Source organism: Zingiber officinale, chromosome 4B (assembly GCF_018446385.1).
Source record: "Zingiber officinale cultivar Zhangliang chromosome 4B, Zo_v1.1, whole genome shotgun sequence".
In the NCBI taxonomy this organism is placed as follows: Eukaryota; Viridiplantae; Streptophyta; class Magnoliopsida; order Zingiberales; family Zingiberaceae; genus Zingiber; species Zingiber officinale.
In genome coordinates, this window is record NC_055993.1 from 8,737,386 (window position 1) to 8,761,451 (window position 24,066).

General features: G+C 36.8%; 5 protein-coding genes and 1 non-coding gene across 6 annotated transcripts; 2 read left to right on the forward strand and 4 right to left on the reverse strand.

The window, feature by feature from the left end:
- LOC121974654 lies at positions 1–5,520 on the reverse strand. Its single transcript, XM_042525810.1, has 14 exons — positions 5,216–5,520; positions 4,435–4,558; positions 4,076–4,177; positions 3,838–3,939; positions 3,347–3,430; positions 3,152–3,270; positions 2,974–3,075; positions 2,509–2,628; positions 2,310–2,375; positions 1,135–1,201; positions 993–1,046; positions 827–916; positions 462–500; positions 1–384 (listed from the first exon to the last, which is right to left on the reverse strand). Exons 1-14 carry the CDS (start codon positions 5,230–5,232, stop codon positions 286–288), a joined length of 1,185 nt encoding a protein of 394 aa, XP_042381744.1. The 5' UTR covers positions 5,233–5,520; the 3' UTR covers positions 1–285.
- Positions 5,521–6,719: 1,199 nt separating this feature from the next.
- TRNAA-AGC lies at positions 6,720–6,792 on the forward strand. The gene has a single exon. It is a non-coding gene; the product is annotated as a tRNA-Ala (tRNA).
- Positions 6,793–7,295: 503 nt separating this feature from the next.
- LOC121974657 (ras-related protein RABA5c-like) lies at positions 7,296–8,767 on the reverse strand. The gene is made up of 2 exons (XM_042525811.1): positions 8,107–8,767; positions 7,296–7,706 (listed from the first exon to the last, which is right to left on the reverse strand). Exons 1-2 carry the CDS (start codon positions 8,453–8,455, stop codon positions 7,387–7,389), a joined length of 669 nt encoding a protein of 222 aa, XP_042381745.1. The 5' UTR covers positions 8,456–8,767; the 3' UTR covers positions 7,296–7,386.
- A 1,289-nt stretch (positions 8,768–10,056) lies between these two features.
- On the reverse strand, positions 10,057–12,538 carry LOC121974660 (glycine-rich RNA-binding protein 4, mitochondrial-like). The gene is made up of 4 exons (XM_042525815.1): positions 12,027–12,538; positions 11,870–11,938; positions 10,418–10,524; positions 10,057–10,324 (listed from the first exon to the last, which is right to left on the reverse strand). Exons 1-4 carry the CDS (start codon positions 12,142–12,144, stop codon positions 10,220–10,222), a joined length of 399 nt encoding a protein of 132 aa, XP_042381749.1. The 5' UTR covers positions 12,145–12,538; the 3' UTR covers positions 10,057–10,219.
- A 2,240-nt stretch (positions 12,539–14,778) lies between these two features.
- On the forward strand, positions 14,779–15,881 carry LOC121974659. The gene is made up of 2 exons (XM_042525813.1): positions 14,779–15,412; positions 15,485–15,881. Exons 1-2 carry the CDS (start codon positions 14,981–14,983, stop codon positions 15,545–15,547), a joined length of 495 nt encoding a protein of 164 aa, XP_042381747.1. The 5' UTR covers positions 14,779–14,980; the 3' UTR covers positions 15,548–15,881.
- A 1,984-nt stretch (positions 15,882–17,865) lies between these two features.
- On the reverse strand, positions 17,866–21,255 carry LOC121974658 (isopentenyl-diphosphate Delta-isomerase I-like). The gene is made up of 6 exons (XM_042525812.1): positions 20,938–21,255; positions 20,181–20,236; positions 19,243–19,334; positions 18,617–18,719; positions 18,395–18,532; positions 17,866–18,314 (listed from the first exon to the last, which is right to left on the reverse strand). Exons 1-6 carry the CDS (start codon positions 21,195–21,197, stop codon positions 18,061–18,063), a joined length of 903 nt encoding a protein of 300 aa, XP_042381746.1. The 5' UTR covers positions 21,198–21,255; the 3' UTR covers positions 17,866–18,060.
- Between the last annotated feature and the right edge of the window lie 2,811 nt (positions 21,256–24,066).

Below are 24,066 nucleotides of genomic sequence, written 5' to 3' on the forward strand. Positions count from 1 at the left end.
TGCAAACAAAAAACGACACCATCAATTATGAATGTAAAAGCCATAAGTACAAGATAAATTCGTTTTGTATCAACTCAACAACGATTAAGCGGGATCATATATATGTATCTATCGTTGTATTTCGATTGTCATGTAGTTGATATAAAAAACTGTACAGCAATTTTAATGCCGCAAATGTGACGATAAAGAATTTGTTGGTATACTCCTATGCAGATGATTTTGTTCCAAATTTTGCTCGAGTCAAGATATATGAAAACTAACTTCTATGTCCTTGGTTTAGCAGGTTCATTCACGGTATGGATCCGTCCAGCAATTATCTTCTGTTACAGCTTCTCTCCATCGCTCTTTAAAGATCTTCAATTCGATAGACGATCGTATTCTTACCTGTATAGAGTTAAGTCAAACACTAAACAGAGAAAAGATAATGAAAATGCCAAACATATCGAATTCAGATTGCTTACTGCGAATCTATCGTTAGTTGTAGGTTTACCAGGGGATATCTGAAAGTACAAGCATACGAGTTAGGTTGGTAAAGAAACTTATCATCTGGACAAAAGTAATAGAATGAAGGATTGGGTTATATGAAACAATGTTAAGCATCATCGAACGAAAAAAGAATGAATATTAAGACCATGAACAGACAAAAACGTCTGCGAGTACATGGTTATATAGCATCCAAAACACCATGATCATCTCTAAAAAGATTCCTTCTTTTTCGTTGAAGGTACAAGTAATAGTGGAAGACTAAAAAGTCTTATTTAATAACAAGATTGATGTAGCTAAGACCAAATAGTTGAAGACGAAAATTATTTGTTATGTCGCCTACCTCTTTCTTGTCAAGCCCACCAAGCGTAGGAAGTGCCTTGTGAACTATGTATTCACCATCCACCACTCCGATATTTTTGATCCGGTCACCCTACCAACAATGAGCTTAGACTACTAATGCACAAGAAAGAAAACTTGGAATACTCCAAGTTCTAATGGAAATTTACCTGAGCACAATAACCAAGTTTCAAATCCAAACCCCAAGCATGAATCAAGTCACTCTACAAGCAAATGAAAATAAATTAGTAAATAATTTCCTAAAATATACAAACACTCATACACATAAAGAATCAAGATATTTCTACGCACTTGTATCATATGCCACACACAACGCCAAGAAGCCCGAGAGAAAACAGGAGCCATCATTTCTATCCACCTGCAATTGCAGAATCTCTCAGTAATGAAGGTGGTAAACATGCAAGAAAGCAAATATTTATTTAACAGTCAGGAGGGCTTCTATTTTTTTAAGCATGTTCATTTAAAACATAATATTATTATTTTATATTTTTTCACAAAGAACACAAATGAACTCTTGACAAGTTTAGTATCGAGCTTATTCATGAATCTGAACATTCTGTTCATTTATAGCCCGAGCATTGCCTTGATGTGTGAAAATACCTCACATGAAGATATTAGCTAAGCAACAACTTGTTATCTGACACAATCAGCTAGCATGTTTCAGTAAGATTGACTTTTGACACTATGCAGCTAAAATTACATATCACGCTGCGCTTTCATATGATTGAGGGGCCAAACTTCACAGCAAAATTTATATATAAGATTCATTTAGGAAGTATCTAATCTATATGATTGAGTCTATATTTGAAAGTGTGACCTTTATTCTACCAGTACATGGAAATATAAGCCAATTCATTTAGGACCTTTATACTAACTATAGCAACTAGCGCCAAATGGTGTCGATGTTCCAACCATTTGCTCTCACCACAGTCCACAGATATTAAACTCCAAAATTCCAATGAGCCACATGTCAACTTATTACACAAGCCTTGTATCTTGTCACTAAGATCAAGGTTGGGAAAAAAGTTATTTAAAGGGGTTGGCTAAGCTCAACACTTGGAACACCATACCTAAGATGTCATCTGAAATTCTGAATTCTCAAAATCAGTCTGCCTAATTCAAAACTTCCTTCCAAGTTCTATGTTTTCATTCGTTCCAAGTTCTATGTTTTCATTCGTTCGGATAGAGGCAAGATGATAGTAGTACATTATTTCCTACTTTTCTTGTTTCTTAGAAATAGAATTTAAAAGTTGAAAAGAAAAATAAAATAATAACTTAGAGGACTTTTTTAGCACATTTAAATTTATTAGAGGTGAATGATGTGGTAAATATTTTTTCCCTTTTTTTTTAATGACTTTATGTTACTTTCTAATAGAAATTTTCAATTGCCAAACAAGACCTACAAATATGTAAATGTGCCTAATTAATACAATTTACGACAAATATGCAGTGGGAAAGGAATTCACCCAGTACAAGGTGGGGCAGTACTGTTCCTGTAGCATCTTCCTCCGCCATTTAACTTGAAGATTCTTCTGTTAATTGAAAAAATTACTTCTCATAATTTCCAGCTACTACAAGAACAAAATACTAAAAGTACAAAATGTCACAGCGAAACTAAATATGCAAATATTGATTAATCATATTGGCAAAAAAAGAAGCCATCACCTGTGTATATCTCCATGACTCTGACGTGCAGTAATTTGGTGGTGAACTCTAGATGATTTTGCAGGATCAAGAGCAGGTTGCGATATCTCCAAGCCTTCCCTCTCCACAATTGTCAAATATCTGAAGAGTTATCCAATTCATACAACATTCCTATGTAAAATTCTTTGTAAAAAGTTTCAAATCAATCTTGAATAATCAAATTAGAAAATTTCAAGAAGTCAGTGAATCATAACTAGCAATATTTTTTAAAAGAAAAACCATTTAAAATTTCTAACTACATAAAAAATGGAAAATAGATAAGTACTATACTAGGCAGAATGTGACTAGTCAAAAGAAGTTATTGACAGCTAGTCCAGGATGACATAATTGTTAAGCTATAGGAGCAAGCTATCGATCATTAAGATGATGATCATCCTAGTTTTAAAAATTCAATAAACAGAGAAATAACAAAAGAGCAACAGCAACCTTTCAGGATGAAAATTTTCCACTCCGAGGTCCTCATCCCATAAGAATATGTACTTGTATGGTGCAACCATGTCTGGATGTAAGAAGCGTTTTGCAAACCACCTGCAGAACACATTACTGATTTTAGAATAGACAAAATAAAAAAGATAAAACTAAGTATAAGTTGGGAAACACCAACCATTTTGTTTGATTCATTGCAGAAATATGCAAAGCACTGTCACTCCATTGTAGATCTTTCCATTTGTCAACAATACCATCATAGTGAAAGAGCATTACCATGCAGTTAGACGAAGCAAACTATAATGAGAAAGAAGAGAGTGACTAAAGAAGATCCATACACACGAGGAATATGAGGCAGGGGATATTATTTTACCTTCATTACGATTTTATCCACAATTTCTTTTTGCTTTATACCAACTGCCATTGCCAATAAATTCTTCTGTGAACTTGTAATTTTCTGTCTCAATTTTTGCAAAAATAATTATCATAAAAATCACTATTAACTTCAACCCAAATGGTAAATCAATGTATGTATGCTAGAAGTTGTATTTAGTCATAAAAGATAATAACTGTATCAATCAATGATCGACAACCACATGATTTTGTCCAGTACTTATATTAAAGCTTAAAAGTGCTAAACATTCATTAGGAGCTTCATTTAGATTGATGCAAAAAAATAAAATTATCAACCAAATATATATATCTTAGATGGTAAATAGTAGCTCAAAACAACATTATACTTGAGAACTTTTCACATAAAAACCTTGTACTTGAACACCTTATCTCTGATTAACAACTCAAGGAATCTAAAATTAACACCTAGAAGACAGTCAACTACACTAATGAAATCAACAGGAAGCGAACCTTTTTTTTTGGAGCACCCCAAAGAGGCACCATTTCCATGTCTGATGTCCGGCTAATAATTCCTTTGGGAAGTGGTTCAGACCCTGATGCCTTACAAGGACTCTAACAACCACGTAAACTAAATAATCAGAACACACATGGAATTTAACAATCTTAATGAGTGTAAGACTACAATAAAGAAAAAGTAATTTAATGTGCAATTGCTTTTATAAATTTGAAGAAGTCCTGGAAAGAAAACCTTGCATAAGTCAGATTGAGTGGACTCCAAGTTGAATGTACTCTTCCTTGAAAAGCTTTGGGTGATGTTTGCAAAGCCAGTTAGTGAACCAGCTATCATTTTCTAAAAAAAGAAGAAGAATGAAAAGTGTGGCTACAAGTTAATAGAAAATGTAAGAGTTCACAAAATTTGCTACAATCCGACTTAAATACTGGAGTCTAAGAAGTTCATGGACATGGAAAACAATATCTGTGATGGAAAAATCATTCAATCAAATTAATATAAGTCTATATGCATCAAGATTTTCAGGTAATTGAGACAAAACAGCGCATGTTCAGATAAAACTAAATAATGAAATGGTAAGGAAAAATTAATCAAACCTCCTTATAATCAGTTGCAATATAGGCGGTTCCAATGATGAAGGAAAAAAAGAGGAAAGCAGCTACATTCCAGATACTACAATAGCAAAGTCTCCGGCTTGAGTGGTCCGTGATTGGAGGTCGCCTGCCATAAGTTTTTAGGGAAAAACATTAACGTACTATAAATTATTAATCAAGAATTCATCTACTAGATTCCAAAGAGGGATATAATAAAAGATAAATTAAGGATAGAAATCTTTGTAAAACCATCAATAAAGTTACTAGATTTTATCACGAGAATTGAACAGTAATCAATGATAGACATCGTCGCTACCAACGTAGCAACAAAGTCGCTAACATCCGTGGCACAAAATTGCCACAAAAGAAATACGATTTGACTTCGCGTGTAATTCTTCTGCAAAACTTTCAGACAAGAAAATGTTAATCAATTTTAACTTTTTTTAAAATCTCTTTTAAGAAAAGAGTAGTTGATGTAAATTCAGAGCAAAAACAGTCACTGATGCAACAACCCAATACCAGAGTTCCCTTTTTCCACTTTATTGAACAGAGAATTGATTCGAAAAAAATATAGTCACTTTTACAAACCATAAAATCACACGTACAAACCGACTGGCATAGATGAAAACTAATGATCACGCCCACACCACAGAAACTAAAACACTGAACAGTTGCATAAAGCTGCGATAGAATCGTAGAATGTTTGATAACAACAACCCAGTCCCCAAAACATGATCTTTTGGTCAGAAGCTAACCAACAAGAAAGGGAACGACAGTCGCTCACCATGGTGGATCAAGCATGACTTCAGAGGCCTCCCAGAAGAGTCAACGCCTGCGCACGAGCACCAAGGGCACAGAAAAATGGCGTCTTTTCGGTAGATTTCGCCTCTTGATTGGAGCAGAAAGGGGAAAGAGTGGAGGAGAAGTAAGCGGAGAATGCAAACAGCTTTCCGCTTCACTTTTCTTTCTTTCCGCCGCGGGAACGAAGCTGCAACAGTGGATTCTCAATGGCGCACGCGAAGTCGCGAGCAGCGAGGAGGGGAGAAGAAGAGCGGTCGCATTTGTTTCGTGGGCATGGGAACATAAGAGAATTGCGCAGCGGAATTTTCTCGCACAATATATTCTCACCCATAGTCGCACCCTATCCTCGATTCGATAATCATTGCGAGAGCCACAAGGGTCCCTTCACAACTCGGTCGGAGTAATCTGATAATCCATTTCCAAAAAAGGCGATTGGCATTTGCGAAAGATATTATGTATTTCATCGCCGCATCATCGCAAACAGCCGACGGGAACTCTCGCATATGAAAATTGGACACGCTACAATTATATAGGGGATTCGTGCAGAATGAGGTAAATATCCTGTATGCTGTCCCGAATGGATAGGTCATGCGTTAGGCCTTCATGAATCGTTGCCGCTGGTGGGTTCCGAGTTGGACACTCAAGTTGATGTTCTTGGGATGGAGTCATTAGGGGGAGATGCTATCCAAATTATAATTGAGTAATGTTAAATGGCTAGAATTTAACCATCTAAAATACATACATATGAATGTAGGGATATTTTAGTAATATCATATATACATATTAATTATATGTATATACATGCATGCATTATGATTGATAGATAAAAATTTTTAGCTGACCAGATTCTGGCCAATAAAATTTACTCATTATAATTTATCTATTAGATTCTTTCTATGCTTATCTAATTACAATTGTATCAATTTATTTATGACCGTAAAAATTATACCTCAAATTTAAATATATACATTTACATGTTAAATGTGTGCCGTGTTGAGTGGATAATTTCAAAGTGGCCGTCATTTTCTTTAACTTTAGTAAAAGTTGTGGACAGAAAAAATGATACTATATCGAAGTCTCGACAGTCAAACATGCTAAAATATCTATAATATTTTTTAATGAGGAATGTTCAAAAAACATTAGAAAATTGGAGGTCAACGGAGCGTGGATTAGATCTTGATGGTTGACTGGTGTGGAGACACATCGCCTGTTTTTGAATGATACCTACTAAGTCAACGTCAACAAACCTTTTGATATCTTTAGATTATAGCCTTCTTTAAAAATAGAATCACAATTACCAGTGTATTTAAATCGAAATAGAGGTGACTAATTGCACAATAAATTGGAACGATTTCACAGTTTGTTCTTAGAAATTGCCATAATTTATTTGCAAATGATATAATATAATATATGTGAAAGATTAATAAACTAATTAATACTAATGTATTTAAGATATAAATTTAAAAAAAATTACATTTGGTAATGACGGGGATGTAGCTCAGATGGTAGAGCGCTCGCTTAGCATGCGAGAGGTATGGGGATCGATACCCCACTTCTCCATTATTTAAAATTTTACACCATTTTGAGCTCCAACCGAATCTTCACAGATGCGGTTTAATTAATATCTGAACGTGCAGACGGAGAGTTAAATTTCTAACACATAAATTAATGCAACTTCAAGACTGTTCTGTGAATCTATATTTTCGCCGCGATGAGAAATTTCATAAATTATATAATTTTCTATTAGATTAAATCTGGATTATTGTAATAATATATATTTATAAGTAAATAATTGAAATAATTATTAAATAAATCCATTTCAAAAAAGGTCTTGTTAAATAAATACATTCTCCCAAAAAAAAAAAAATTTCAGTATGTTTTTTATAATTTATTATTATTTTTTAAATAGATATTCAACTCATCCATTAGGCTTCAAAGTTTCATTCTACTGAAAGATAAAAGTTAACAACCGAGTAAAGTGCTTTGAGGGGAAAGAAAATAGTGTGTGTACCTACCTTTTTTAGGTCAGATAAGAACATTTCATTGTCATGCCAAAACATCTATTTGAAGTAGAAAGTGGATATGTGAATAGACTCACAGCAAAAAGTAGAGAGGTTTAAATCTGCTAGACTGAATGAAAACTAACAAATGGTGCTAACAGCAAGAGGACCTGCTCGGATCTTGTTTTTGCTCATGGCCTTCATCACCAGAAAGGGTTACACTGTTGAGTGAAAGGTCGACTTTGTAGGAGTCTGAATTCAAGACCTTCCTGCTCACATTGTCGTATATCTCCTTGATCACAATCTCAAAGGCTGTCTTCACATTCGTGCAGTTGAGGGCTGAAGTCTCCATGAAGAAGAGCCCTTCAGTTTCCGCGAACCGTTTACCTTCCTCGATCGATACCTCTCTAATAGCTGATAAGTCACACTTGTTGCCGACCAGCATCTTGGCCACAGTTGAGTCTGAATTATAAGCTGCGGGATAAAAGACATCAAATGTTTAATTTAAGCAACTATTTCAAGCAGAAGCTATTTCTAGTAACAACATATGAAAGCAACTATAGATCAAGCAACATGAATAGTCTGAGATTATACGAGAATAGGACAAATCATTCTCATAAACTGATCTGATCGCCATGCTAATCTACCATGTAATTGTTTGCAATTGCTTCTTGAGCTTGATGAGAATTTCTCAGGTATTTTGTTGTTTGAATTTCTCAATTGATCTATCTCGCATCAATTTAAGATCTAGTCTAGAAATCTACCTTCCCTCAAAAGACTGATTGTAAATTCAGATCTTTGTTCTTGGGAAAAAAACACACTAATCGACTTCAATAAGGTTCGATTGCTGCTAGGGCAGGAGGGTACTACTCACTGTTGAGCTCGTCGAGCCAGCGGGCAACGCTGTCGAAGGTGGAGCGGCGGGAGACGTCGTAGACGACGAGGGCGCCAAAGGCGCCGCGGTAGTAGGCGGAGGTGACGGCGCGGAAGCGGTCCTGGCCGGCGGTGTCCCAGATCTGCGCCTTCACCTCCTTGCCCTCGATGGCCATGCTCTGCGTCTGGAACTCCACCCCGATGGTCGCCTTGGAGTGGGGGTCGAACTCGTTCCGCGCGTAACGGGACAGCAGATTCGACTTCCCCACCGCCGAGTCGCCGACGATCACCACCTTGAACAGGTACTCCTCAGCCTCCTCCTCCCCGCCGCCGCCTCCCCAAACCACCATCTTTATTTTTAGCTCCCAATTTGGTGGTTTGTTTCTGTCGGATTTTGAGAGCAGGAATCGGTAGGGGAAACTCGATCGTCGAGCTTCCTTTCTCTCTTTAAGGTCTGTAAATTGACGCCGCTCAAATAGCTTAATCCCTTCTTTCTTCCGCCGTATAGAGTTGTAATGGCTGCCTTCACTTGTAGATGTCTCTCGAGCTAAAGAAGGATATTCATGGCGGACACGTTGATATTGGAGAGAGGGAGGACATGGAGGACAGCCTGTGCCCTTGGTCAGAGAAAGTAGAAGGCGACAAGATTTACAGCCCTGGTGGCGCGGGATGAACGGCAGCTTGGCGAGCTCAAGTTTTTCCTTCCATTCGTGTCCACAGATTAAATCCGTTTTTCCCTAAAAAATGAAAAAAAAATTGCTTAATTAAAATTACTGAATTATTTCATATTCTATTTTTATTTAAAAACGATTAAAAGTATTAAAGTAGTTTGGTTTATATTTTTTATGTTATTTTTTGTTTTTGTTTTATGAGAAAATAAGAAATATGTTTGGTTCGTTTTACAGAAAATTGGGAAATACAATTTTTTTGAAAATAAAAATACAAATAAATCAAATTTTCTCTTTTTTTTAATAAAACATCTATTGACTACCAAGCTAAGATTGACTATTAAACTACAAAGCTCACTAAAAACTTCGCTGTTATATTTGCATCGTGTTAAAAGTAAAAATTTCTATATATCTCTTCATGAAAAAAAATATCCCTGAACAACTTTTTCATATAGATTCTGCACTAATTTTTTTTAAAATATATTATTATTTTTATTTTTTAAAATAGATATTGAAAATAAAAATTAATATTAAAAAACAAGAATGAAGGAGCAATTCCTAAGAGCTGCTCCTTCATTCAAATCTCCCACTATGGGTGGGAGCTCCTAATTCTTATGACAATTTATTCAACTTTTTTAAAAAGAAAAGTGATAAACAATAGAACAAACTCTTTCCTGAATTCATTCAAAAAAACAAAAAGAAAACAACAGAAGAAAAATATCTGATGCTACTCCATTTTAACTATTTTCCTGGTTGGTCGGTAAAGGAATTGATGCTCTGAATAAATGAAAAAAAAATATGAATTAAATGTTCATGAATAAATGAATAAATTTGACATTAGACTAAATAAAAATTTATTTATACTCATTCAATACATATAAATTAATTAAATAAATAAATTTAAATAATTTATTAAATTAAATAAATAAATTTATATAAAATTAATTAAATAAATAAACTTAAATAGTTTATTAAATTAAATAAACAAATTTAAAACACGTATCTTCAACTCGTTAATATTGATGAATAATATTTATGAATAATATTTATAAAAAATATTCATGAACAACATTCACAAATCATATTTATTAATAAAAATTTTATAAAAATATTAAATAAACAAAGAAACTTTTAAAATGGATATATAAGTTTAGATTATCAAACTTAATAATCAATCAAACATGCAAAAGTTTCAAGCTTAAACGCTTGATAATATTAAAACGAACCAAACTCAAACCAAGTTTAAACCAAGTTCAAACTCATAAAAAATAAACTCAATCAAGTTTGAACAATCAACTTTCAATGTCTTGATTCATTTTTCATTTTAGGATCGGCTTGACTCAGTTATATAACAAGCTTGAATGTTCTAAAATTTGAGTGGTTTAAACCGAGAGAGGCAAACAATAATAATATTTTAAAGTTGTTTGGGTAAATATCAAACAACTCTCAATTTGTTGATTCTTCATCTGCCGGAAGCCGAGGAACAACAATTGGTACACCACGAACTTTATCGACGGCAAAGCTTATTCGCAGAGGCCTTCCAAGAAATGCCTGCAAGCATTACTGGTTTTAGAAAATGCGTAGTCTATCTCAATTTTTTTTTCTTGCACTATAATCAAATTGAAGTGATCACTCCTCACTTACCTTTCCGTCCATGGCATTTCTAGCATATTTAGCTGCATCATCAGTTGCAAAACGGACGAACCCAAATCCTCTTGACCTTCCAGTGCTCTTGTCATACATGATCCTAACTGAAACAAACAGAAAAAGAAGACATATTGAGTATGATATTGTTTGTAAAACTTGGAGATTAGAGGCAAGGGTCTAGCATTAAGCGCAAAAGAAAGAAGGTAGTTAATAAACAGAGTCTGTCTTTTGATATATGATTTGTTTAAAAGCACGGGGGTATGTATCAAGCATCAACATGCATAGTCAAAGAACATTTTAAATGATAAACAATGATGAACATATTAAACAAATCTTAAATAAAAGTATGAACTTTTTAGGCAAAGGGTTTAACTCAGGTGCAACAGGCACAGGGTTATGTATCAAGCATCAACATGCATAGTCAAAGAACATTTTAAATGATAAACAATGATGAACATATTAAACAAATCTTAAATAAAAGTATGAACTTTTTAGGCAAAGGGTTTAACTAAGGTGCAACAGGGTTATAAAAATTTCGGAGGTCCAAGTCCCCTCATAATTCATGAATTTACACACACAAGTTTGAGGAGTCTGAGACGAGAGAAATTGATGAGTTGAATATCCAGGTTTTGTTTCAAATAGTAGGCGTACAACAGATGTAATGCAGATTCTTTACTTGACCTTTTGTTTTTCTACCTTACTCTTTCAAAAAAAGAAAAAAAAATCTAATTCACCCTCATTGAAGTTATAATCCTTTTGTTAGTTGTTTGTTGTTTGCTGTTCGTTGGAGAGTGTGGCACACGCCTCATTGTCACCTATGGAAGCATAATGGGATAATTTTTGCTGAAACATCTTTAAACACACAAAAGTTAAAACTAGGTAGATGGTCCTCAGTTAAGAAAACTAGTAAAACCTGGAGAAATTAACGTCCATTCATCACTTCAAGTTGGTTTATTCGTCTCTTCAAAATTGAAACTTGATTTCCGTACTTTAATTTCGTTTTCTTTGTTGTTCTTGACTTTTGAGGATACACTTGCCCCTCTATGTTTTTCTTTTCTCTCTTTGTTTCAATGGTGAATAGTTTGAAAAAGATTGAAACAAACATGCATGATATAAAGCTTACATATGTTAATAAGACCGACTTACTTCTCACCTATGAGGTAAATCAAGACGATAATTATTTACTGAAACTTGTCATAACGTGTAAGAGATCACAGAGACAATTCATCAAACACTTCGGGTGCCAGCCGTCTCATTGGCATAATAAGAATGCAAGACTCTAAACAAGCTATCGCCCAGGATTTGGGCATTCACTAAAAAAAATGACAAAAGAAAAGAGAAAGTAGGATCAAACATTACTATTGGCAAACTTCTGCGATCGTTACTATCCTTCCGCAGCGCAACAGACGGTCTAAAAGCTAAATTTGAGAAAAGAGAATGAAGGCAAACCTTCCGTGACCTCGCCGAAGGAAGAGAAGGCATCCCTGAGAGACTTTTCATCAACAGACCAAGAGAGACCTTCACCAAATTCAAAACGACCAGATCATCACCGAAAGAATCACGCATAAGAAAGAAGATGATAACCAAGAGACTAAGCAAAGCTAACCTCCCACAAACAATTTGGGATTGGAAGGCGGCGGCGGAGGGGGCGTACAGCACTGATATCGCGCCTGAAGGAAGCCGGAGGGGCGTGCGAACGACAGCCGACTGACGAAATGCCTCATAGGGCTTCGTCCTCCTCTATCTCACACAAAACCAGAGTGGCTTATATTCTACGTGGCACGCCTTCTTACCCAATTACTAATGCTGTCCTAGTGGGGCCCACCGGATATGCCCTAGTTCAATGAAATGAAAGTCGGTATGGCAATTGGTAAGTTTGTAGGGTTGAAATATCGACTAATACTGATTTGCAGGAGTCTCGATGATCTCCACCGCCGACGAGTTTCCTTCCTTCCTAGCCGCTAACAAATCCTTCGCTTTCTCGGACCAGGCCCCATGCACTCACTGTCAAGATCGCTAGCTGCTTGACCTTATTACCTTACTGGATTTTTCCTCCCGACGCCCTCCAAGTGTTCGACGAAATGCCCCTTCGGGACGCCGTCAAGGTTGAACAAGAGGTACGTAACAGGCAGTGAATTCTGATGCTTTTGCTTTCAGGCATTGAGTTAAACAAAAGGTTCTCCTCCTTAGTCATTTAATCTGAGGTCAGTTCCAAGTCATTTAATCTAGCGTTTTCTTCAATTCATTAATCTTTTGATCAATTCAATGGAAAATCATTACCTAGTATGCTTATCCGCTTATCTATCCATCGAGTATGATCATGGAAACATCGCTGTTAATGATGACAAGTGCATGTGCCAAGGTGGAGCCTTCGTTAAAATCATTCATACAAGCTCATGACAAGGACAAGGCATTATTATAGAACTCACTGTGCACCAATTTCCAATTCAATCAGCATGCCTAGACAAAAATTGCACTATTGTCAAACCTCATTAATTCAACAACCAACCAGTGAAACTTATCTTTGCACCCTGCATTGCATCAGGAGTTAAACATATATTCATGTATTTTTTTTTTTTCAGATTCCTTGTGCATTATTGTTATTGCTTGGACAAGATGTTGCCAAAATGTTGAGCCACAACCTCACATTTTCCACTCGTGTAGGATTATCACTCTTTGATTGTAAGCTAAATCTACCTCAAGATCCAAGAACAGGAACCCTTGCTAGCTAGTTGCCTAGTTACCAACTATTAAATCCCTTCTTTCAGTTTATAATGTTGGAAAAAATAATATGTTACCGGAGATTTTAAGGACTTAACTGAATTTACAATTACATAGAATTTAAATTCAATTTAAAATAGAGAAGACCTGAGCGGATAATCTCAGACTGCCAACAGGGGCTGGTTTCTGCTACGTGCTGAAGAGCAACAGATCAGACTCAGTCGTTGAGCGGGCAGATCTAATGAGCAGCAAATCTGTGTTGCCGAGCCGAGCAATCGAGACCACAGTCCGATCAGACAGAGCAGCCGTCCAATCAGAGAGACCGACCGAGCAGTACAGTCGAGCGAGCAGTAAGGCCGACCGAGGGGGGGGCAGACAGGCCTGGTGAGAGGCAGGTCGGGCGAACAAACAGGCCGAGCGGGCAGACAAGTTAGGCGAACAGATTGGCTGACCGACGACCGTCCAACAGATTGGCCAACCGAGTGAGCAGACAGGTCGGTTGGTTGGGCGAATAGACAGGCCGACCGGGCGAGCAAACAAGTCGGGCGAACAGACTGACCAAGCAATCAAAGAGACATATCGAGCGAGCTGACCGAGGCCTGTGATTGACGCAGTTTCCTTGAAATAGATTCGCCCCATCTAAGTACTAGTGGTCACGGCGAACTGAGTGGCACCCCAATGCTATCACGGGTACTATGCCGAGTAGGAGTTGTACGACAGAGGATGAGGGAATGAAGGTGGAGAGCTTCTGCTTGTGTTGCTGTGTTTTTTCTGCCTGTAATTGCAGCCTCCTTATATAGGAGCTCAGATCAACGACAACGTTAATGATTGATTAATGACCATTATCGCTCAACCATTTTGATTCTGCATTAATCTCGACTTTAATGAATCAGTTACGCAGCAACAAAAAGCTAATTGTTCCACTTGGATAAATTTTGCCCAGATGGGTCCGACATTCGGGCGCGCAGATTGTGCCAACACACGAGTCAACATGGTTCAGTGTAATCCAGGCTCTAGATTTGCACCTCCTACGCACCCACACGTAAAAGAGAACCTCTCCTCATGTATTTGTTAACATCCTCAATGCATGTGAATCAATATAAATCAATCAACATGCCATGAAACTCTCAATGTAGAATTAAAGTCTCATTCACAATGAAACTTCTATCCTATATCACCTTTTCTCCATTCACACCTATTCAACATATTACTCCTCTCACTTTTTTTTAGTTTTTTTTTTTTATTGATACTTCTTTATTGTGAAGTTTCCTAGTGTTTATTTTTATTTTTATTTTTATTTTTATTTTTTGCTCTTTTTAGTGGTTAAAAGTAAATTTTGATTCATGTTACAAGAGTATCTCACCATCTCTGCATATCCTTTGTATAAGTTGAAATGCGAACGGTTTTAAACTTTTATTGTAGTAAAAGTTCATCCTAATTTTAATAAAAATTGAGTATTTTTAGAACTTCATTCATCGTCATTAAATTGAGGATTTTACTAGTAAATTATAATGATTCTTGTTCGAATAAGAACAGCAACATTTTATTTTTATCGAAGACCTAATTTTAATCAATAAATAAAAAAAAAGAAAATTTTAAGAAAATAAAAGTCTTTAAATGGCCCAGCGGCCTCGCCTTCTTCTCAATTATTCATTCTCCATCCATCGCATTCTTTCTTTCCTTCCTCCTCGGCCTCTGATATCTCAAGCATTCATACTCTTTTCTTCCCTTCCTGCAACACCACGATCTCTCTCTCTCTCTCTCTCTCTCTCTCCAAGAAATCTAAAAAGCGAGTCTTCTTTAAAAAAAAAAAAAAGAACAAACAAGAAAGCCAACGTCATGATCTCCCTCCCTCTCCCTCCCCTTCTTCTCCTCCTCCTCCTCCTCCCCCTCGCCGCCGGCGACAACGCCTACGAGGTGCTCCGCTCCAACGGCCTTCCCATAGGCCTCCTGCCCAAAGGCGTCCGTGACTTCTCGATCGACGCCGACGGCCGCTTCCAGGCCGGCCTCGACGCCCCCTGCACCGCCACCTTCGAGAGCGAGGTCCTCTACAACGCCAGCATCTCTGGCACCATCTCCCCCGGCCAGATCGCCGCCCTCTCCGGCATGTCCGCCCAGGACCTATTCCTCTGGTTCCCCGTCCTCGCCATCCGCCTCGACGACAACTCCAGCGGCATCATCCACTTCGACGTAGGCGTCGTCGACAAGCAATTCCCCCTCTCCCTCTTCGAGGTCCCTCCTGATTGCGTCCCGCTTTCGCTGTCCGCCCAGGTCCTCCCTCCTGCCCTGCTCCCGATTTCCTTAATTGCAACTCAAAATCTTATTATTATTATTATTGCGCAGAATCAATCCGTCAACTCACGATGCGAAATCCATCAAGACGTTTCTCAAAAATCTGCAATTTGAGAGACAAGATGAAGAAAGTTTCAATTTTGGCCGTGTAACTACGCAATCACCTGCAGAAGCAATGGCAAGACAGATCGAAGCACTGTAAACAAATCAGCTTTAGGATTATCTGATTATGTATGTAATGCGCCAAACGAGCTCCCTGTTCTGTTCTCCCTCGTTTGATTTTCTTGTGAGTAATTTGTTTTTTCTTTCTCATTCTCGGTTTCTATACACTGTGAGATCTTTAAGCATGCGTATCAAGAACTGTTATCAGAGTCAATAAATCCTATTTGTAGCCACAAGTGGTGTGATCATCTTTATTTAAAGAAAGAAATTGCTTTGTTGGGCGTGAGTTTTGTAATGGATTGGATTTGGATTGAGCTGAAAATGGAGAGAACAGTAGTATCGGAGGCAGCTATCTGACACAATTACAGTTCAGATTGGAGAAGGGCAAGGAGTTGTTTTACTTTCGATTGAAGGACTGCCCCAATTGGCATTTGCAGGCAGTGTTGTCGGGGCTTTCAGTATTTATAGCTGTCTGTCTGAAAGGGCGTGTCGGAGTGATACTGATAGCCACAAACTCAGTGCAGACACCGGCAAATGAGTTTGGTGTATGAAAAAATGTTTGGTGTTAGAAATTAGTTTCCTTTGGCATTGCTCGTTCATAAGATGCATGGCATTCATTGACCCAATTGATTAGTTTGTCTTTGATTGTAAGAGAGAGAAGAATGATTCTTTTACAGGAGCATTTTAATGGTCCAGGTAAAATGGAGATGAATGATTCAAGCGATCTCAATTGAGTACTATCAAAGGACAATTCCAACTAAGAAATAGTTCAGATAAAGTCTAACAAAGTTGTAAAGAACCAACAACTCACACAGGTTTGATGCGTTTCCAACGTATAATAATAATCAACTACTTCAAAAATCCATTTAAAAATGCAGTTAAACACAGCAACTAGACAAATTAAATAATCATCTTTTTCATTGACTTGGCCCTTTCAGATGAGCAAGGCTACAAGGAAATAGATTGGCTGATCAAGAACACATGCATAATTCAAGAAAGGCACCGGCAGTCGAGTTGTTGCCAGCCATGGCATTTGCTGGAAGCTACCAAATGAAACTTTGGAAGACTTGTGTTCTTCTCGAATGGGGGGCCAATTAAGTGACCACAATGTGAGCCGACTAAAGGCAACAAAAACAAAAGAGAGCGAGCTTGAGAAATTTGTGTCATGAACATAAATTTTATGTTTCTGAACTGGTGGTGCATGCACTGACAAAGCCTCTATGATGAAACATTACTATTGTAGATACGGCATAGCCATCCACGCATGATTCAGAACAGTTAAACCTTTCAAACAAGGAGCAGAAGGGGAGAGAGAGACAGAGTCTAAGTGATTGTTGGCAAGTTACTATCGGTCCATAGTGTGTGAAAAGTGAAGCAGATCAGGTGAATAAGTTGAATTGAGGTAGCAAAAAAACACAAGAGCATTCAAGTTATGGTGTTATGTCTGTAAGATCTCATCAAATTGTTGTTGGGTAGTTCCATCAGGCAGAAAACGCATGTGGATTCTGGCTTTAGCTATCATGCTGCTGAAGAACTTGACAGAAATGGAACATTGCAGCCTTCCTCCAAAATTGTGCCAACAATCCATAACTTTCCCTACTCCCAAAGATTTATCTCCATTTTCCATTTTTATTAGCCCTAATTATATATAACTGCAATTTTAATCATATTAATGCTCCTCTGTTTTTATATATATCTGGGTGATTTATAGATCATGGTTGCTAATTTTAATTTAATATACAGACAATTCTTATCACACTAGAAATGTTATTTCAAAAGAATAGTAGGTTTCAGTATGTTGTTTTCCTTCTTATATTTCTAATAAATGCTATTATAAATGTTATTTCATGTATTGTAGTTTCTCACTAGAGAATAAATCTTTCTGATTTGAGTCCAGTTTGTTATTTTTGACACATTTACTTCTTTGGCTATGTAGAGTTTGACCTTTACTGGGAGTGGATGCATTGCTACAAGGCTTTGTTTGAGATTATCGATGATCAATTGTTCATTCATGGATAAGAAGAGCATCTTAAAGTAGATAACATTATATCTCTTAAGTTGTACTGCTATTAAGCAAGGGAAAGAACAATCAAGATAATCATCTGTTTATCTACAAACAAGCATGTTTCCTCTCTGTTTGTCCATGTGTAAATTTCTATTGCATACTACTAAGTTTCTTCCAGCACGCATCGTGAAACTTTACTCAGGAATATTGCCCAAAAAAATTAAATAATAATAACCGTATAAACACACACCAGATAGAGGAAAGGTAGATAAAAGCTGTATTTTTCTCATGATATTAGTAATAGAGCTGGATAGGGCTCAAAGGATGGTAATAAAAAGACTAAATATTGTTGCAACAGACAACATTATTTATAGCCCCCAACAGGAGATTTATACTTTATGCACTTAAGTATATATAACCAGAAGTCGAGTAAGAAATTTGTAGAGCACCTGGACTTCATTTAGGTCAATTTATGAATGGTTTTCATATCAGTAGCCTCTTGAAGTGTGCCCCTTTCGACATGGTCCCACCATTTGAACAGGAAGTTATTCACTACCAATCTGAACCAGGGGGACAGCTTTATACCATCTTCACCAGCATCGGCTTTTCTCACCAATTCTCTCAATTGATCCCGATTGACATATTTAACACCAGCAACTTCATCAGGGTTGGGATTCAAGTTTACATCACGAACAATGAAGAGGAGATAGTCAACTGCCAAAGTAGATGCATAGGGTAAGAACTCCTAGTTCCATTTGTTAGAAAAAACAAAAAGGAAAATCTGTAGAACATACGCTCGTGTTCACCCCATTTTCCATCAGATGGGGCCTTGTAAAGTATTCGGCCAAGTGAAACAATTTGGTCCACAGGTATATCTTCTGCTGGTATGCCTAGTTCATCGAAAAGTTTCCTCTGTGCAGCGTTCCTCACACCTGTTCAATATTCTAAGAGTCAGCACTCTTAGCAGTACCATGGATTAGAAAATCAAGCATATTTATCTTGTCATTGATGCATACCAAGGAAATCTTCTTCTATAAGCTCGGATTCACGATAAAGAGGATGACTGCAACAGGCATTAGTCCAGACCAAAGGAAAAGTAACCTTTGTTGCAGACCGTTGCTACCATAAAAGAAAATAAAATTCACTAGATTAAGGAAAAATCTAATGATTATAACATGTAAGAATGGAAACTTTTTCCAGTTGTCAACAAACTCAGGGGAAAATTTTGAGTGAAAGGACAATTAAAAGGATCCTTACCAATTCTTCCATGTAGAATCAGATACTACTCCAGGAAGAAAAATCAATTTGCATTTGACCCAGGAGAAATTAATTTATCTATGCTTATGTTATCACTTCAAATTTGTTAGACTTAATAGTCATATGAGCATAGACTTAGTTCCAGATGGAGTATTTAGTCATTGCATATATCTCAGTCAAACATATATATGAGCGTGTAATCAATTTTATTCACCTATGCTCCTAATGAACCTCCTTCCATCGACGTGGGGTCGTCGCGTGGGGGGCTGTTAATGTGGCGGTTCCACTTTTGTTTTTTTTGTGTGTAATCAATTTTATTACAAATAATCAAAGTTTATGCAACCCAACTAAATTGATTATCAACTATTAAATAAGAGTAAAATACCTGAAGTAACAACTCAAAATTTGAGTTGAACAGGAAAACACTAAAAGCCCTATGAAGCAGATTCTCAGATTCTATCTTTTCCATCAGGTGACCTACATAAAAAATTTTCAGACCATAAGCCAGGAAACCAAATGAGTCCAGAAAAGGTAATGAAAAGAAAAGCCACATCCTTCTTAAATCTTTTAAGAGTTAAGATACTGTTGACGTTAATTATTGTGAAATTTTTTTCTTAACCCTTTCATCAAGTTAAATCCCTATGTTGTTAAAAAAAGCCTAGAAAATGAAATTCTAGCATTCAAAAACTCTTTCCAGCATGGAGGGATTTCAGATTCATTATTATTGGCATCTAGTGACTCATTGCGTCAATTTTATGCTTTCATCGAACATAAAAGAGCCAAAAGTATTGCACTAGGTTCTCTGTCTGCTACTTGAGTAAGATTATGAAAATAACATTCGGTAGTACCACCCACCCATAAAATTGAATAGCATTAGATTACTACTTTAAGTCACTATTGTCAAAGTGTGAAATAGTTAGAATAGATTAAAATGGAAGTAATCAACCCAAACTCAGAGAAAATATATCATGAATCACTTCCCATTGACCTACATTAAAATCAGTAAATAGATTTCTATTTTATATTTCAGCATTTCAAATCTGAGATTTACCTCAGATAACTTGTAGCTTATAAGAGATCATGAGCATTTGATCAAAAGAGAGGAAGAAGATTCCTGACATCAGTCTTTCTAAAAGATATACAGTATACTTTCATAAGCAGCATATGAATGAAAACTTTGTTTCTATTGATTTGGTTATACATGAAAGTTCGAAGTTCTGATTTGGGAATTAGGATAATGCTTAATTGTTGCCACTTGTTAGAGAATGGAATAAAAATCATAACTTGAAAGCTCTATGTGGATTAGACGTATATATTACTTACAATTGTACTTGGAGTCATGCCCGACAACATTGTCATGTTCATCTACCAAAATGCACCTGTAAGAAATTATACTAGATTTATGTTGACTGAAATCATAAAGGCAAGAACAAGGTTGGTGAAACAAAAGCTCAATAATTAGGAAGCCATATTTGTATTTGCTGCCTTAAAGTTCAAATAAACCTACAGAATTAGAAAAGTTAGATAGTAAATACTATATCAAGATACATGCTTAGTATAGCAAAGGCCATAAAGTGGAGGGAAAAGAAAAACTAAGCAACTATATTTACAGGAAAAAAGAAGTGTTCCAAATCTAGCCATAGTTTGAACTTTGAAGACAACAGAGCGAACACCACACAAGAGATGCAAAAACGATGTTTATCATTAGTACATCTTTGATTTATATTTCCTTTTCGCATTTTGCTTTTATCCACACATTAGAAGAATCATAATCTTAAAGTTAGAACTTCTTCTCTGGCACAAACTCTACTTGATTATGAAGATTACTACTGGCTAAGAAAGCAACTTCAAAACACAGAAATTTAAGCGAACAAGGAAGAGGGAACATTGAGCCACTTGAGATCCATCTCTAAACTCAAGAGGGCCGATACGGGAAGACTCTGAAAAATCCTAATTACATCAATAAAAAAAAAGGTCTAGCTTTGCAGGAGAACAGCAATCGACATGCACAGCAACCCCACTAAAGGGCCATAAACCTAGTTAACGGAAGAAAAAACAACAAGAAGGTCAAGAATCGTACTCGTCCTCGAACATCAGGCGCCTCTGGACAGCGTCCATACCGGCGTCAGCGACGTCTCTCTCCGAGGCGACTGCCTCATCGGCCGGGGCGGAAGAAAGAGGCCGGGAGAAGGAGGGGCTTCGTCGCCGATGGAGCAGGAACGGGAAGCGCGCAGTGGAAGTAAAAGATACGACGGTGGGCACACCTCGTTTTCGTCCTCTTCCTCCCAGTTCGCTTCGGACGGCGTAGAGCCCACGAAGCAGCGAGGCGGATGCCGACATCCCGTCGGATTTCTGCCGCTTCTCCCACAAGAATAAATGAAGTCTAAAATGCTCATTTCCTCAGGAACAAATATATAACTAGATGTATCACCAAATAGGGCACGTTTTTTTTCCAAATTATTAAAAGATTCTTTTAATTGAACTTTTATTGGTAAAAAAAAATAGATCTAATCTAGAATCAATTTTTTATAATAAATTAAATCATGGTAGTAAAATAATGAACATATAGCACAGTTATTTTCTATATAACTTTTGAATTTATATTATAAATATTCACATACTAAAAGACTCTTTTATTTTTTCCTATAAAATATTGGATGTGTAAAACGTGGATATTTATTTTATTGGTTGTGAATATCGTTAATGAATATAAATGATATGTTTTGAAAAGATGTGTTACGTTTAGAAAGGTCCTTCCTATTCCGGTTCATGTCACTTTCTGTTGATTTGATGCACCATATAAAAAGAAAATGAACAAGTTGTAATAGTGATCATAAATTGTGCTAAATTTAATATACAATTAGATGTAATAAAACCAGGTAGTCTAAAATTAATAAAAAAAATCGAATATCTTTTAGCTTATTCCATTAACGTTGTGATATTTAATTGCATCCCAAAATCTTTGAGGATTAAATATAAAAAACTCACTCAGTTAAATAAATCTAAGAATTTGGGAAAAAAAAACAAAAGCTTTGTCACACTATTTTGGGCCATACTTGAGACAACAAACATGGGTGTCAAATGTGTACTCTAGTCGGGCCTTAGTTTCCATGGATGTATCAATCTCAAATTAGTGATTTCTTTTAATAATTCAAGTATCAGTGTTCCCAATTCAATTAATATATAAATTGATCGGTCTAGTTAAAAAAAAAAAAAAAAAACATCGGCCATCATCAAGAGCAAATCAAAATATACATATAAATTCTAATAGACAGTCCTATGATTCAAAGTTCTTGAATATAATATGTCTGGATAAAATTTAAATATTCGTTCTCTAAAAAGTCTGTTTTACTGTTTTATCATTGCACATAGAATGAGAGCCCATGAAATTATAATATGGTAACAAAGATGATTCAATCTGTTTCTAAATCAATACGAAAACTATAATAAATTATATGGAGCGGGTTGAAAGAAATTTGAAATATAAAAATAAGTACCATTTAGTTATTTTTTGGGATGATTTAAATAAAATGGTAGAACTATTGCCCTGGGCCATATGGACAAAAATAATAAATTGGAGGGAAGTCAAAATTACGCAGCGATCGGTCAGATCCTCCGCATTTAATCAATGTTTAGCCCGTCGATGACGGTGGGAATGGAACGGTCAGTTAGCTGGCGAAACAAGTCGTAGCGATGATTTCACCGCATCGCGTTGACTCAGATACACAAATAAAGACAAAATCGAAAGTACAAGATTTCTCAGTGCATGCCCATTTAATGAAAAAGACAGACATCGACAGCTGGAACACATTTTATATAGGACATCGTTTTATATATATTGCAAACATAAAACGAAATAATAATAATAACAATAAAATCTGATATTATGTATATTTTTGAGCAAAATCGTTCATGACAAACTTGGTAAAGACAAAAACGATAGATTGAATGCAAAGCCATGAACGGCGACGACGACGACGACGATGACGAAGCAAAGAAACAACGAGCCACACAACAATTAATTAATGACACGTATCGGCTGAAACCACGTCGGACTCCGCCGCAGTACTTATCCCGCATGTGCCTCCCACGTGACACCCTCGTCGCCGCCTCCCTCACGCCTATGTGCATGCTCCCGGTGGTTACACTTGCACCGATGGAGCAGCAGCTCGGTCGGCACGCGCCATCCGCTGCGGCTCGCGGACAGCGTTCACGTACGCGAGCCAGCGGCGGGTGGACAACGGAGAATGCGCGCGGGGTGTTGGAGTCGCCGAGGGTGTCTGAGGAGGAGCAGCGGATGGCAGAGGCGCCGCGGGGCGTCTCCACTGAGCTTCCAACGCTTGGCTGTTGCTTGTGGTTTCGTATAAAGGATTTCTATCCAATTACAGTGGTCGATATGTGCTTTACTTCTGCTACCAAACAATGCTTTTCATGGTTTGCTTCATTAACGTAATTATATATAATTTTCCCATTTTGATCTTAATTTTTTGTTACTAATCTGATAATTATTCGAGGGTCCCTTTCCTCCCTTGTATTATTATTATTACTGTCTCCTTGCTTCCCTGGAGAAGGCAGCAGCAGCTGTTGCTTTCGCACCAAATCTTTGGGCCATATCTTCTATACTACTACGACGCATGCCCATGCTGCCATGCACGCACCATTGCATTCTATTCTTCTTCTTATCCGCTTTGTTTTCAGGTTACTTTTGTTTGCATGCATGCATGCATGAGCATGCAGAATGAACAGTGCGATTATAGTTCAGATTATTAGATCGATTATAGTAGGCATTATGATTTGATTGAAGTGCATGCCTGTCATTTAGTCTCTCTTAAGTCGTTACATTATATATATAATTTAACATATAAACTTGAAAATTTCCCTTCACAAATTAATCTTGAGATTTGGTATAAAAGTTATCCCTGAATTAAGAGAATTCTCCATTCTATAAAATCTTAATTATTTCAGTCCTTAAATTCTTCGCAATTTTTTTTTTTGTATTGCTTCTCCGGTAACTCTTTTGTCCGTTGTGTAAACTTCAAAATTTATCAGAGTTGAATAAAGAGGATAATACAAATAGATAATTAATAAAGTGATACGTCACCCCTTGTCGAGCTTCGTCGTTTATATGTAGCTTCTCTTCTCTTGGGAACTGCTCGTTCCTCCTCCTCAAGTCACGCCTTCCTTCAGACTTCTGTGGGGAATTGTGGAA